This window comes from Gouania willdenowi, chromosome 9, assembly GCF_900634775.1.
Source record: "Gouania willdenowi chromosome 9, fGouWil2.1, whole genome shotgun sequence".
Lineage (NCBI taxonomy): Eukaryota > Metazoa > Chordata > Actinopteri > Blenniiformes > Gobiesocidae > Gouania > Gouania willdenowi.
Window position 1 is genome coordinate 32,167,366 of NC_041052.1, and position 13,498 is coordinate 32,180,863.

At 40.1% G+C, this 13,498-nt stretch overlaps 1 protein-coding gene and 1 long non-coding RNA gene across 3 annotated transcripts in view; one reads left to right on the forward strand and one right to left on the reverse strand.

The window, feature by feature from the left end:
- LOC114469249 (uncharacterized) overlaps positions 1-2,969 on the reverse strand; it is a 30,661-nt gene extending 27,692 nt beyond the window's left edge. For both annotated transcript variants that reach the window (XM_028456559.1, XM_028456558.1), the window contains exon 1: positions 2,855-2,969. In XM_028456559.1, the coding sequence (XP_028312360.1) occupies positions 2,855-2,885 (31 nt within the window). In that variant the 5' untranslated portion in view covers positions 2,886-2,969. The remainder of the gene's footprint in view (positions 1-2,854) is intronic.
- A 131-nt stretch (positions 2,970-3,100) lies between these two features.
- On the forward strand, positions 3,101-10,073 carry LOC114469263 (uncharacterized). Its single transcript, XR_003674745.1, has 3 exons — positions 3,101-3,327; positions 3,533-3,893; positions 8,693-10,073. It is a non-coding gene; the product is annotated as an uncharacterized LOC114469263 (long non-coding RNA).
- The last annotated feature ends 3,425 nt before the right edge of the window (positions 10,074-13,498 follow it).

Consider the following 13,498-nt stretch of genomic DNA (forward strand, 5'->3'; position numbering starts at 1 on the left):
AGTTGAGAGGAATTTTGACATTATGACGATTATGTGTTATTATAAGCCATTTATTAACGAAACTTAAACGTAGAGACTCAGAGGCTTCAGTGATTGACAAGCCAATAACATGAAAAACATGAAAGCTATTAGTTGTTTTCATAATAAATGTTTCATTTTAGTAAGTGTACTGTATTTACATTATTTATTGGTTACTTTTGCTTTTGCTTGCTGCCATATCAATGCTAGTGCGATGGTGTGTAGAGTCTAACGACTATTTTAATAGTCAACTGGTCATCAATTATTGAAAAGATTAATCAACTAATCAGATGACAAATCCTTCAATTATTTATTTAAAACAATAAATAAATAAAACAATTCCCAACTTAAGGTGTAAACAGGTTCCTTACAAAGACAAATGAAAGTGAATACATCAACACTAGAATGTGCTTTAGTAATAGCATTTACACATTAAAAAAAGCTACAATAGCTGCTGACTCAAAGAGCTCATGGGCTGATATTTTATGAAACATGTTTGTGCATATGGGTCACTCCATTAGTGTTATTGTATGCAATTCATTTCTTTCCTTATTTGCAATAAAATTATTTTCTAAAAAAATAAAAAGCACATGAAAAGCAAAAATAACTACAATAGTGTTTTTACTTTATCCTTCCATAAAAGTGTTAAATCAATGTACTTTTTAACTAGTCTATTCCTTTAATGAAGTGGTTAGCGTTAGCTTTAGTCTTATGTGTCGGTGGGTTAGCTTAGCATGCTTTAGTAGAGCACCGTCAACATGTTTGTGGGAATTTTGGGTGGATCGGACGGAGGAACTTACTGTATACTGGTTCACTTTGTTGGGTGGGTGTCTGGTCTGGAGGAGGATCGGGCTACAGTACAGGCGTTCTTGATGGGCTGTAGTTTTTCAGTAACCAATCAGAACGTGTTTTTTGCGAGACATGCTGAGAAGATGTAATTTCCGCCATTTTAACTTCAGCGAAGTAAAAGAGCTATGATGAACGGAATGAAGAAGTGGATATTCTGGCTAAATGTATTATTTATCTATACAGTCTATGGGCTAAACAGGCATTGAGAGTAGAAAAGGTTAATATTCAGAAAAATAACTCATATTGCAAAGATCTTTGTAATGGCAGGAGTGTTGGGATATCTGTACAATATTAAAAAAAATGTTTTGTGATTATTGTGATCAAACTGAAACTGTGAAACATGTTTGAGTGTCATCAATATGCGGAGCATTGGAATTTGCTTAGCTCTGAAGTTGCAAAATAGTAAGTTCACCCTTCCCTAAAGTAATAGGGAGAGAAAAGTTGCAATTTTTAATTGATAAAGATTTATTTTGTCGCATTTAAACAGCTAGTGTAAACATTCACTAGTGGGTAACTTTTAACTTTTTACTGTACGTAACTTTCCCTTTGACTATCTCAATGGTGCATGCTCCAGCCCGGTAGGTGGCAGTAATGCCTCAACAGTGGTGCCCACCGCCAAAAAACAAAATATAAGAAGTTAGTTTTAAAATAGGCTGCTTTATAGTAGAAAAATATGCTAAATTTAAATTTCAACATTTCAACGCAATTGGACCTCTGACAAAAAAAGGCCTATAAACCTGACTTAAACCCCTGTAAGTCTGTTGTTTGTAATGATGCACTGAGAAAACAAGCTCACTGGAACAGAGAATTAGCAAACCCCACACTCAGTGTGCGCTTGTCTGGATATAAAGCGGTGGATTGAGCGGTTGTTGCTCAAATCTACTCGCCCTCCTCCCCACGACAAAATCGGCATACACCGGCAGCTAGCACATAGACAATCAGCGAAGAGTTGCGTTGTTCGGAACTTTTAATGCCATAATCTACGTTGTTGGACTTTTAAATGCTTTTAATCCATATGGATGCTTTTAATTGCTCCTACCTGTTGTTTAACTTAGTGATTTACAACTGCCAGCAAGTGCCAGAAACCCCCTAAAGGTCCCTTTTGGTTATGTCACTGTCCCTGCGCCACCACATTCCTACATGTACACCTTTGCTTTTCCAAGACAGTAGCAACCAATCACTAAAAAATCCTAAAGTACCATGTGACCACATGAACAGTATCAGGAAGAGAGACAAGTAAAATTAATGAATCATGTGGGAGTAATATGGAAGAGAGTGTGGAAATGTGTGTGATGTGTTTGTTTGTGTGCTAACAAAGCGACTCTGAAAATGGATAGAGATAGATGTCTGTTGCTGCTGAGCTGTCATTGCATGGAGTTGCTCTGTTCCTCGGGCAAAGGTCTTCTCTGCCTTTTTTTGCTGGCTCCGCCACAATATAAGTTTGAGAAAAGTGTATTTGTTGACAACCGTGTGCAGGGCTGGTCATAATCTAGCATTAGTTTGTATTGGGCTGCTGTAAAGCAGTACATTTTGCCACCGGGTCGGAGGCAGGAAAGTTGCAAGTGCAGTTTTCTGGCCAGAGACAGCAGGGAGAGATGAAAGACCCCCAATCACCCCATAAACACTTGTATTACCCTCACAGGGACTATGACAATGATTTAATAAGGTGAAAAAGTTACTTAGTTCTGCTTTAAAGCACATGCATCAAGTGCTGTATATCATGTAGAACATAAATAATAACACTGCTTAATTTGAGCCACTTTACTCTTTCATTCTTTAAGTTACAAGAGGTTGCTGAACATTTTGAGCTGCATTTTGGCAGATCCATAATACAGCTTTAGAAACTTATGTTATAGAAATGAGAAATAATAATAAAAAAAAAAAACTGGAGACGTTCTATATATTTATAGTTATCTTTTTTCTTTTTTTTTTTCTGCCCCCTCTTCCCTGGCAATAGTCTCAAATTCTGCCTATGGTGTTCACTTACCCATTGTTGAAGGTTCCTCAGTTTCACTCATCACTCAAAGCTCTGCTAACATCTTCCTCTGCTTTATAACCTGTGGAGTGCGGCTCACTGCACCAGTGTTGTAGATATTTCTAACATGGGACTTTATGAAGAGACTTGATCACCTGAACCTGAAAAACCAGCTTCATGCTTTGGCGCTGATGTCACTAGTTCTCGTAACTACTTTCATTTGTTTCCCTGAAGGACTTGGCACCTGCACACAGTGCCAAAGCTACCAGTACCTGGTTTAAGGACCATGCTTTCCCTGTTATTTATTGGCCAGCAAACTTGCCTGACCGTAACCCCATAGAAAATCTATGGTATTGTGAAGAGGAAGATGTGAGATGCCAGACCCAACAATGCAGAAGAGCTGAAGGCCACTATGGGCTCTGATAACACCTGAGCAGTACCACAGACTGATCGACTCGCCATGCCGCATTGCTGCAGTAATTCAGGTAAAAGGAGCCCCAACTAAGTATTGAGTACTGTACATGTTCATACTTTTCAGTTGGCCAACATTTCTAGAAAGCTTTTTTTTTTATCGGTCTTAAGTAATATTCTAATTTTCTGAGATACTGAATTTGGGATTTTCATTACTTCATTAGTCACTAAAGGATTTAGGGAAGCAACTGAATTACCACCCTTTATTTCAAATCTTAGTGCGCGCTTTTCTGGATACAAAGCAGTGGATTGAGCGGCGTTGTTCCAATCCAATCACCCTCCCGGTCAAAATCGGCGTTCCCTGGCCATTGGGAGTGTGCATGTTTTCAGCATTCAACAAAGGCAGAGTAACATTGTTGGAGACTTTTAATGCCATAATCTACGTTGTTGGACTTTTAAATGCTTTTAATCCTTTTATTCTATCTTTAACTGTTGCCTAACTATGTTTCTATAAAAGCAAGGAATCTCTGTCTGTCTGTGTGTTCCTCAAATGTTTCTGCGGATCAGGATCAGACCGACCTGAGAGTCAGGGCATTGAAGGCAGAGTGAGGGCACGTTGTGGATCATGTGACCGACCAAGGTAAATCTAAATTATTATAATTTTGTTTTATTTAATATTATTTTGTTCCACACAGACGGACTTTCACACACACACGCGGGGGGGGGGGGGGGGGAAAGAGAGCAGGGAGGAGCGATTCAAGGTAGAAAAATGGAAGGGTGGGGAGGGGGAGGAGTTGATTACTGTAAAGTGAGAGTGAGATGTGAAGTTTTAGGCGTGAGGCTTAACTATAATGGTGGTGGCTGTGGGCAGAGGGAAGGAGTGAGTGGTAATACCTGAAACAGGTATTTGGGATCAACGTGTCTAAAGTTAAGCCCACTACAAGTTTCATCCCACAGTCCAACGCGTTTTTGTGCCTCCCAAAGTTTTCTTAATGCCCCCCATTTAGTACTGCCTGGCGCTGACACTGGTCTCCCATTCTCCTCGTCCTCCTGCAGTGCCAAATAAGCCACTGTGCACCTTTACGCATTGTGTGCACATTTCTTTTTATATCAGCTTCAGGTATTGTAGCCAATTGATCAGCAGTTTTGCGCAATGATCATGTGATTTTAATTACAATTATTATTATTATTATTAATATAAAACTGTATTTGTAGGCTCGCGCACGTCACCCTGGGGCGTCAGTATAATTTTTCCTCCTTTGGTTCATTCCACCTAGAATGTTTTATAGACTTTATACATACTGTACGCATTTCTTGCTTTCAGAGGTGATTTATTGGATGCTCTGACACATTGGATGTATTGACAAAAGCACTTACGTCATCAGATTGATATCCTTGACATTTGTTTTTTTTATTTATCAGGGCTGCCAAGTTTCATAAAATGACAAGAGTGAGACTTTAGTCACATGATGCGTTCTGGTGAAAAAAAAAGTGGCCTTTTTTAACACGGCTTTGGCCTGTTTTAACGTTGAGACTGATGTCCTCACCTCCATGCCAGCGGCTCTTCCTGCACTGTGGCCTCCTAATGCTAGTTTTAATCAACCAGAAATTAGAAATGACAACTAACAATAATTTCGACAAAATACATTTATTTGTCAATATTTCATTTCAACCAACTCTCCATCATTTAGCTGGGGACATGTCTCATATTGTAGGTGTTTGTCTCAGATTGTGATGCCTTGATGACAGAGGCAGGGGGCTCCCACTTAAACCACTGTGGCCCAAGGCAGTGCTACCTTTATCTCAGCTCTCCTGGTCTGCTACAGAAAGGACGTCATTAAAAAGCTAATTATGTAAAAAACATTAAAACATCAAGTGATTTTTGATTGAATGAATGTCTTAGCAGCAGATTCAAGGTCCATAGAAATACACTATTACATACAAAAATAATCAAATAAGAACAGTTCAAATGAACATTAGATTAGACGAGGCATTTCTATCTACTTGATTTACTATGTGTTTATACTGATATAACCTACAAGTGCAATTCAGCTACTAGCTGTGTTCATAACACTGATCGTAGCTGAATAAGAGTTTTAATTAATTTAAGTTAATGTCTAGCACAGACACACACATGTAGGGGTGGGCGATATGGAGAAAAAAAATAATAAATCACATCACGATTTTTTTCATTCAAATCCTTTCGACTATTTTATTATTTACCAATAAATAGTAAATAGTTATTTACCAATAAAACAAACCAATTCACCTAAATTCATTGCCCTAAATGGAAAAAAGGAATAAAAGATCATTTAAGACAAGGTCATTTCCAAATATTTTTGTATGTAAGTACAATAAATATCAAACAAAAGGGCTGACATGTTCTTATCTTTTTACTTTATTCAACTATGTAGCATTAGCATCACTTGCTACATAACAAGGCAGCAGATCAGTTTAGTGATTTCCATTTGTTATTGAGGTAACACACTCATATTAATAAAATCCTACTTTAAGCAGTGTTTGATCCCCTCATTTCACACAGTTCAGACAATAATATCCTTTACAAGATAAAACGTCACTCCTTTGGTTACATTAGGCCTGGGTGATATGGACCAATATTCATATCTTTATATTTTTCCTCAAAATGGCAATAGGTGATATAAGCCATTTTTTTTTTTCATCAATAGTTTTACAAGAAAAACAATAATGGGTCAAAGTCAGTGGAGCCACAAAGACCCTTTTATTATTCAGTAGCAGCATAATAACTCAACAGAGAAAGGTGCATTTTCCGCCACCTACTGAATCGGAGTATGAACCAGCGCTTTATCCTTTTCCTATATCATAATAATTATCATTATTATTATTATCATCTTCACCACTTAATGACAATATCTTGAAAAAAGAAAAAAAAACTATATTCTTCCCATAACTTCTGAATCATTAAGGAATTTGATTACCCTTTTCAATTTAACTTTATTCAAGATATTACCCACAATAATCTCCATCCCCTGACGATGTAAATCCTGTAGCATAATTTGTCTTTGCTCCACATTCTCTTGCTCGTTGCAATGTTCACACAATCCTGTATCATGCTTTTTGATGAGATGTAAAGTTTTATTCAGCCTCATATGTCCTATTCTCAATCTAGTAATGATCCTCTCTTCCTTGTTACTTCCAGTGGTGCACCTCCTAGTACCCACTGTGCTCTGTATAGCATATAAACGTCTCCCTGTGTTTGATGAGTCCCAACACGCCTGCCATTCTGCCATGATATTTTTTTTAATAAATGACTTTGCCTCTGCCCTACTAAAAGGTATGTCCATACGAGGGTCATTTGAAGTAAGCGCTTGTTTTGCTAATTTATCAGCCGCTAGAAACCTCTCCTAGGAAGTCTGTACAAGTTTTCATAAATTTCATTCACCAAATCCTGTCTAATAGAAGACTTAAAATGTTGAATTGCCATTAGAACAGAGCTCGAGTCTGAACAGATTATTATTTCTTTCACTTGTGATTCTTCTATCCACTGTAACGCTGATGAAATTGCCAACATCTCCACTGTAAAAACTGCCAAATGGTCTGTGGCCTTCCTTTTCACTGCTACTTGAAGAGCTGGAATCTCAAATGCAAACGCTATACTTCCTAAGTTAGGATCCTTCGAACCATCTGTAAACACCATATAATGTTCTCAACCGTTCCTCTACCAACACTGTCACGTTCCCAATAAACTCTTGTGATTTCAGCTTACTCAAAAAACTAAAATCCACTGAGACTGCTGGAAAGTCTCAGTGTTCAATGGAACAGTCGAAGAAAAGTATTTCTGATCTATCCTTATGATCTACTCAGTTCTCTGACATTTCCATGTGAAACAATCACGCCTTGCCCTCTCACTCTCCCAATAGGGTAATAGCGTTCTTACTGCAAGGTGACGATCCTCAGAATGTCCTTTAAGATTCACCCAGTAATTCATTACTAATTGCGTTCTCCGCAAGTGTTACGACCGGCTCTAGGCCGCAACAAATAAGGGGGACGCGACACAGGAAAAGGGTGCAAAGAAGTACATTTAATAATAAAGTAACAGGTATACAAAAACTAAATAAAATACAAACTCAAATGTACAAAACTAAAGGCTGGAGAACATGGCCACCAGACCACAGGCATGCAGGCAGGTAGAGAGAGTGAGGCACAAGGAGCACAGCTCCCAGCTGATATCAGCAGCTGCTGATTACAAGGGGCTGGGCCAGGTGCAGGATCCTGAACAGAAAGAGGAGGCGGCAGACAAGGCAGACAAGATGGGCCGCCCACAGGCGAGGCACATCACACCCCCCCCCCTACAAGAAAGGGGCCCCAGGATAGTGGTGCACCTTTAAATAGTTGACACCCCCGGGACATCGGGGTTCCCACCGTGCCGTCCCGGCGTTGCCAGTAGATGGCGTTACGATGATATTGGGCAATGATATCGCAGGTGGACGGGTCTGGGCTGATGTTCCTCCTCCAGTCCAAGTGTCTAGTGCTCCTGTGGTATGTAATGAACCTGATGAAAATGAGAGGCAGTTTCCTGACGTGTTTAGTGCCTGTGTAGTTACACGTTCAAAACTATTGGAAGCTAAAAGTAATGAAATGGTTGGGGTGTCTAACTGTGATGTCACAGTGTCTGTTATTCCCTGGTCAGTGACACATGATGATCTGGTGAAGGAGCAGAAGTCTGACGTCACCTTAAGTGAGCTTTTTGATTTGGTTTGTTGTTCATCTGAAGTTGGAGATCGTCCTTGCTGTTACTTCCTGCGTGAAGGAGCATTGATGAGGAAGTGGACACGTCAGATGGATGGCTTTGGAGGTGATCCTGTGTACCAGGTTGTGGTGCCTTTAAAGTTTCGTGATATTGTGTTACAAATATCTCACGACCAGTGCGGCCATCTTGGGATCCGGAAAACCTATGATCGAGTGTTGAGGTATTTCTTTTGGCCTCGCTTGAAGAGAGACGTGTCTGTTTACTGTAAGTCCTGTCACACATGTCAGTTGACTAGTAAGCCAAATCAGACTTTGCAATCGGCTCCATTGAATCCTATTCCAGCAATAGGACAGCCATTTGAACATTTGATTATAGACTGCGTTGGTCCATTGCCGCCAGCTAGGTCTGGTGTACAGTATTTGTTGACTGTGATGTGTCAAAGTACACGTTATCCGGCTGCGTTTCCTTTGCGCAGTATTACGACAAAGAATGTAGTGCGTGCATTGTCACAGTTAATTTCTGTATTTGGTTTTCCTTGTATCGTTCAAACTGATCGGGGATCCAATTTTTGCTCAAAGATGTTTGCACAAGTGTTGAAGCAATTAAAAATAACTCACAACCTTTCCTCTGCTTATCATGCACAGAGTCAAGGTGCTTTGGAAAAGTTTCATCAGACTCTAAAATCAATGTTGCGTTCTTTTTGTGTCCAGATGCGAGGAGACTGGGAAGGAGCCCTGCCCTGGATGTTGTTAGCAGCACGGGAAGTGGTCCAGGAGAGCACAGGGTTTAGTCCTAATGACCTTGTGTTTAGCCATAAAGAACGTGGCCACCAGACCACAGGCATGCAGGGAGGTAGAGAGAGCGAGGCACAAGGAGCACAGCTCCCAGCTGATATCAGCAGCTGCTGATTACAAGGGGCTGGGCCAGGAGCTGGATCCTGAACAGAAAGAGGAGGCGGCAGACAAGGCAGACAAGATGGGCCGCCCACAGGCCAGGCACATCACATCAAGTGCAAAGGCATCTCACCCATCTCAACCTGAAGGGCTGAGACAGGAGAAGTCCTGAAAGCCCCACCACAAATCCTCAATGCACTTGATTGCACTACCTCAAGCTTTTTCAACACACTTACTGTGGCTGAACCATATACACTACTTCCATAGTCTAATACTGATCTAATCAGAGCTATATATATCTTCTTTAATGCTGATCTCCCCAGGAAGACACCTCATCACATTTAGAATTTTCTTACATTTTGACACAATGTGATTTATATGAACATTCCATGTTAATCGACAGTTCAACCACATTTCCAAAAACTTAAACTCCTTCACTTGTTCCACAACTTGTGTATACATCTTAATAGTTGCATCAAATCTCTTTTTCCTTGTAAAAAAACATTGCTTTAGTTTTTCCACAGAAAACCTAAACCTCCATGAATAAGACCACATTTCAACAATATTGATGGCCTCTTGAATTTTCATTGTTATATGGCAAATATTTTTCCCTCTTTTCCATAATGCTCCATCATCTGCAAACAGCGACCGTCCAATACTATACTCCAATACTACTCCAATATAAAAAAAAATATTGCACGTCTTCGCCCGTCCTTTTCCTTTTCTGCCGCCGAAACCCTCATTCATGCTTTCATTACCTCCAGACTCGATTACTGCAACAGCATCCTCTACGGCCTACCATCCAAAACCCTCAATAAACTTCAATACATCCAGAACTCCGCTGCTCGCCTCCTCACACACACTCGTTCCCGTGAACACATCACCCCTGTTCTTCAAAATCTACACTGGCTTCCTATCCCTCAGCGCATACAATTCAAGGTCCTACTCATTACTTTCAAAGCCCTCCATAACCTGGGCCCCTCCTACCTCACTGACCTGCTTCATCGCCATACTTCATCTCGATCCCTCCGCTCCTCTGTCGCCAACCTCTTGTCCCCTCCCTCCAGGACCAGGCGCCGAACCTGGGGAGACAGAGCTTTTTCTATTGCCGTCCCCACCGTCTGGAACTCACTCCCTCAAAATCTCAGAGACCGCACGGACCTTCTCACCTTCAAAAAATACCTCAAAACCCACTTATTTCGGACTGCTTTTAATGTATAGTCATTTTAATGTAAAGCCATTTTAATGTATAGCCATTTTTAATGTATAGCCATTTTATCTTGTAGTCTACCTATTATTTATTACATTGTGTTTTTTACTTAAGTCCATGCCTCTGTATTTTTACTTATTGTTTATTTCTGTAAAGCGTCTTTGAGCACTGTAAAAGCGCTATACAAATAAAATGTATTATTATTATTATTATTATTATCATTATTATTATTATTATTATTATTATTACTACGATCAACCTGTTCAAAAACATCATTTATCATAATAGAAAAAAAGATTTGGACTTATCACACTGCCTTGGGGAGTACCATTTTCTACAGGATACAGCTCAGACATTGCCATCCCAACTCTTACCTGAATATGCCTTTGATCTTTGATCCAATTAAAAGTTCGACCTAATTTACCCATTTCATTTAGCCTAATCATAAGCCCCTCCCTCCAAACCATGTCATAAGCCTTTTCTACATCAAAACAGACTGACATGACTGACTCTTTATTAGATTGTGCTTTCCTTATTTCTGTCTCCAAGAACACTACAGGGTCCATTGTTCCCCTACCCTTTCTAAATCCACTTTGATATTGAGACAGAATTCCTTTGCTTTCAACATAATACACTAACTGATCTGTAATCATCCTTTCCATTACCTTTCCCACATGAGATGTCAAAGCTATTGGTCTATAATTGCTTGGATTAGAGGAATCTTTTCCTGGCTTTTTAATAGGAACAATAACTGCCTCTTTCCATTTTTTTTGGCAAGGAACCCGTCTCCTGTACTTTATTATAAAACCCCAAGATTTTCCTGAGCACTTTAGGACCCAGACTCTTAAGCATGCTATAACTAATATTGTCCTTTCCAGGTGAGGAGTCTACAGATCTAGATATTGCCCTCTTTACTTCCTCCATAGTAAAGGGGGCATCCATAACACCTCCACTGTCCTCCTTCCTCATAAGAACATCTGGATGCCCTGCTTTATTTTCCTCATTTTCTCTTTTACCCATCTCTGTCAAATTATCAGAACTGTGAAATTTAACTAACGCTTTTGCAATCATTTCTGCTTTTTCCTCATTAGACACTGCTACCTCACCTTGCATCTTTAAAACTGAATAGTGTTGTTTTTTCCAGATACCCCGCATACTCTTTATGGCACCCCACACTTCTCCTTCAGGTGTAGTTCTACCAATTTTATCACAAAACACCTGCCAACTTTGCCTTTTAGCCTTTCGAATAACCCTTCACACAATAGGCTGAGCCTTTTTGTACTTTACCAAGTTGTCATAATTCATAGCTCTTCTCAGACGTCTAAACGCGAATCCCTTTCTTTAACAGCAGCACTACTCTCTTCCGTCCCCCACGGAACTGTTTTTTTTTTTTTTCCCATTGCTTTTAGGTATGGTCTGCTCTGCCACCTCAACTAATATTTTTCATATCTTAAAATCAGTAATTTCAATATCCTCCTTCAGGTCTACTTGATCAATCTCTCTTTCACTAATATTTTTAAAAATCTCCGATTTAGCTTTAGCAAAAATCCATCTTCCAGCTAATCTGCTCTGTGCTCTTGAAACAAAATTCTAGTTATTATAAGGAAATGATCACTGCCCATGGTTGACTCTTCCACCACTTCCCACTTGCACACACCATCTATGTTTCTTGTAACCGAAGTCAGATCAAGGGCAGAGGTATTCCCTCTCCGTACATCAATACGGGTCCCTTTATCATCATTTAAACAGACCATACTCTTGTCCTCAAACAGCTCTTCCAGCACATTCGCATTAAAGTCATTCCTGGTTCCTCCCCACAATGTACTGTAAGCATTAAAATCTCTACATAACACCACCCTTCCATTATCCATTCCTTCCATTTGCAAAAGCTTATCGAGGTCCAACCTTTTACAAAGATTGTAATAATTAATCACAACAACCTCACCTTCTCTTGTCCAGATTTCCAAAGAGACATATTCTTGATCCTTTCCCGTGCCCAATTCTCTAAAAGGAACATCCTTCCTTATAAACGTTACACATCCCCCACCACCACCTTCACCCCTGTCACATCTTATACCAATATATCCATGGATTTTAAAATCCAACCTAGACCGGAGCCATGTTTCCTGAATACACACCAACTCCGGTTTACTGGACAAATCATCAATGTATTTCTTTAGCTCCTGGCCATTAGCCAACAAACTCCTAGCATTCCATTGTAATAATAAAACTATTTAAAGAATAAAAATATAATCATGTACATGGCCTCTCTGACCTGGCTTGATAATACAGGTCTTTGCTTACCTCCCCTCAAGTAAGTCCACTCAGGCCCAGATTACACTCTGCAGCTTTAACAATTATTTGAAATCTTTCAGCCTTTGATTTCACATCCATAGTTGAATTTATCGCAGCTGTTATGAAAGTGACCAACTTCTTTAGACCCACCTTCACCACACTTTCCTGATCTGCAGCCGCCGCCACGCGCTCTATCCTTAAGTTCCCACTTTCATCCTTTTTAGCTCATCCTCCACCTTCATTGACCACTTTGACGGCTTCTGCATAAGTGACTTTCTGGTGATCTCATATGCACGCTCCCTCTGTTGAGCATCTTGACACACAACCAACAGGTTTCCACCCCTTAACACTTTAACAGAATATCTCCTACCTCTTTCCGCAGCACTGAAGTCAACCTGACAGGATTCAATGTCGCAATCCCTCCCTGCTCTGCAAACCTCAAAATAACCTTAAATTAATTTCCCATTGCTCTTCTCTCTTCTCTCTCCCTGCTTTGTTTATCACTACTTAATCCAATTGTTATAGCACTATTTATTGCACTGCTTGACTCACTCTGACTATACTCCATGCCATCTTTACTTGTACTAAGATCTTCCCCTGCACTCTCTGGTTCATTCTCAATACAGGCTTGTCTACCCGCTTCCACCATTGTCGCCTTTTTCCTCGTTTTATTCTTCATTTTTTGTGCCGATCCCTGAATCGTGACACCAGCCATGTCGATAGATCCTTTATCCTAGATAAAGGATCCTATTAGTGTAAGATTTAACCATAAGATGCACTATTTGCTCACGCAGTCCACCTCAGAGGGCACATACCATCTCAGACGGTGTCTGTCCTCTAGAAACTTCCTTTCTGAAAGCATGGCAAGGAGTCGGTGCATGTTGTGTGAGGTGTCAGTTAGAGACTGCTCTTAAGGCCCCGCCTTACGTTGCTTCTGATTGGTTCATTATTGTGTGATGCCTGCCGTGGTTGGTTAGATTTAGGTACAAGGAGACATGGATTGGTCTGGGATTGGTTATCTCGGTCAGTCAATCAGAGTTACTCGAGCTTCGGCAAGCCATGAGGACCAAGCTTCATTATCATGAAAAAAATAAATAGAATATTGAATGGGGAAATAT